Source organism: Rhagoletis zephyria, unplaced genomic scaffold (genome assembly GCF_001687245.7).
Source record: "Rhagoletis zephyria isolate East Lansing unplaced genomic scaffold, Rhagoletis_zephyria_1.1 Rzeph_scaffold_00838, whole genome shotgun sequence".
Taxonomy (NCBI): Eukaryota; Metazoa; Arthropoda; class Insecta; order Diptera; family Tephritidae; genus Rhagoletis; species Rhagoletis zephyria.
Window position 1 is genome coordinate 7,648 of NW_016157922.1, and position 2,662 is coordinate 10,309.

A 2,662-nucleotide genomic window follows, 5' to 3' on the forward strand; every position below is an offset into this window, starting at 1 on the left:
CTGTAGAACAATGATTCGCACCCATTTTGAAACAGCCACCAACTATACTATAGAACCANATAACACTTTCCTTAGGTTATTTAAAGCGGCAAATGACCACCAAACCTTAATCTTAGCAGACGAATGTGCCTATGAAAATTGTAAACGTGAATTGTCGGTGAAAATCTTGGACCAAAAAGTTTTAATAAAATATATAAAAATTTTGGGCGGGACGAAGTTCGCCGGGTCTGCTTAAATTGCATGAAAATTGGAAAACAGGAATCTATAAGCTTATCCAGGCAAAAAGCTACCTACGTACCGAATTTTAAGCAAATCGGACAGTAAATAAGATTTTTTCGAATAGATCGGTCCCTGGTCCACTTCTCGGAAAAAATTGATCTATATGCTAATACATGCTACTTACGTACCAAATTTTAAGCAGATCGGACCATAATATAATTTTTTCGAATAGATCGGTCCCTGGTCCAATTCTCAGAAAAAATTTATCATATATGCTAATATATGGTAAAAAGCTACCTACGTACCCAATTTTAAGCAAATCGGACCGTAAATACGATTTTTGCGAATAGATCGGTCCCTGGTCCACTTCTCGGAAAAAATGGATCATATATGCTAATATATGCTAAAAAGCTACTTACGTACCAAATTTTAAGCAAATCGGACCATAATTAGATTTTTTTTCGAATAGACCGGTCCCTGGTCCACCTACCCGACAAAAGTAAATTTTTTTAGCCTAAAACATGGTGGTTACCGAAAGCTATTTATATACAAAATTTCATGAAAATCGGACCAGCCGTTCGCGAGATTACCTGTTACAAAAAAGGGACTTCTCTTTATATAATTAGTGTAGATTATATTTGTCTTATTTGTTATTCGTCCAAGTTAAAAGCTTTATACTCGCTTACATACATATATTTTACCAATGATGATGGAAAATATAACTTTCAGAATTTTAGCATCCCAGAATTTGGCAAAATACGAATTCATCTACCCAAATATAGCCTTGAAATGGGAGTGGCGTTCTTGCATAGTCACGTCTTCTAAATTTATTTCTATTTGTGGTGCATGTTTATGACGCTTTAAAAGTCCAGTATAGTCTTCTGAAGTATAGTTTATTATCTCTGTATTATATTTTATCAATAGTTGTTGAATATGCATGTATTTAAATATGATACTACTAATGCTCTACCGCAATTAAATCTTTTCAGAGCAACCGTAAGAGAACTCATTGAGACAGAGGAAGAATTTGGCAGAGATTTACAAAACATAGTTGACCGTTACATCAAACCTACCGACAAATCTGCAGCCCCGCGCATTGTTCGAGACAGTAAAGACATTATCTTCACAAATTTTCAACAAATTGCCGAATTTCACAACTTGTAAGAAAATGTTAAACAAAGAAGCATAGTAAATAACATCAACTGCTTTCAGAGTATTAATAGAAGGACTTAAATATTACTCGGAGCAACCCAACATGATAGCTAAAACGTTTCTAAGACTTGAAAGGGATTTCGACAAGCATGTTAAATACTGTGAAACAGAACCTCTCGCTCAAGCATTTCTCACAGAAAACAAAGAAGCCAATGAATATTTTCAGGTAACTTCTAAATAGAAATGCATGAGATACTTTAGGTATCCACAACTTTCAGCTTACCTGGAAATACATCGATTACAACAAAAAACACAAATAATACCCAGATTTCTGCGACGGATTATGGTAGAAGGGAACCGATCAAAATTTCCCCCTTTTTGCACATTCTTTTGGTAAATCGGCTGTTACGTAATTGGATGCCGGGGCACGGCGCGGGGTATGAAGGCATGTTGGCGACCCCAGGCTAAAAAAAATTTGCATCGATAACTTAAAGTTGTGATACACAATGGCTAGAGGCGTCGCACTATAGGCAAAACACGAGTTTTTTTCAAAATCGTAGATCTTCGCTTAGAAAAGAGATAATGGAATGAAATTTTTTTTTATCGTGAAGATAAATGATCATATAATATAGGAAAACTATAGAGGAGTTACAACAACAATAACTTAACCCTCAAAATACCGTTCAAAATGTCACTTTTTTAATTTTGGACTTTGGCTCCCATTCCACTAGAAAACACTATATTTAATACACCATTAGCACTGTTTTTGTAAGATTTCTCTATATTTTATCTTAAGACTCGATTCTTGGGACATTGGATGCTGTACCCGAGTGGCCAGATTGGAAAAAGAAAAGCTACCTTTAAACTCTAATAACTCGTAAACTATCAGCTTTCACAAAAAAAAATTTATATAACAAAAATGGTTATACTGGTCGATATCTTTACGAAAGTGTAGCATTTAACCCTTTAATGCAGAGTCTGTTATATATGAAACGCTTTTTAACCCTTTCAAGGCAGAGGCAAAATGGTTCTCAATATGTTTTCAACGTACTTTTTATTTATTTTTATTTTTAATTTATTTTTAATTTTAATATTTTTATTTTTTTATTTTATATTATTATTTTTTTTTTTTCTTTATTATTATTTTACTATGGAAAAATTTTCTACGATTAATATCTACGTCAACATGAGAAAAAGCACGTTCAACAGCATATTGAGAACCTTTTTCCTCTGCCTTGAAAGGGCTAAAAAGCGTTTCATATATGACAGACTCTGCATTAAAGGGTTAAAT

The 2,662-nt window shown here is 33.6% G+C and overlaps 1 protein-coding gene across 1 annotated transcript in view; it reads left to right on the forward strand.

Annotated features, from left to right (window-relative positions):
* Nucleotides 1-2,662, forward strand: part of LOC108361757 (uncharacterized) — a gene marked incomplete at both ends in the record, with an annotated part of 179,513 nt that overhangs the window by 4,121 nt on the left and 172,730 nt on the right. The window contains 2 exons of the mRNA XM_017614494.1: nt 1,209-1,379; nt 1,432-1,597. Coding sequence (XP_017469983.1) covers nt 1,209-1,379; nt 1,432-1,597 — 337 coding nt within the window. The remainder of the gene's footprint in view (nt 1-1,208; nt 1,380-1,431; nt 1,598-2,662) is intronic.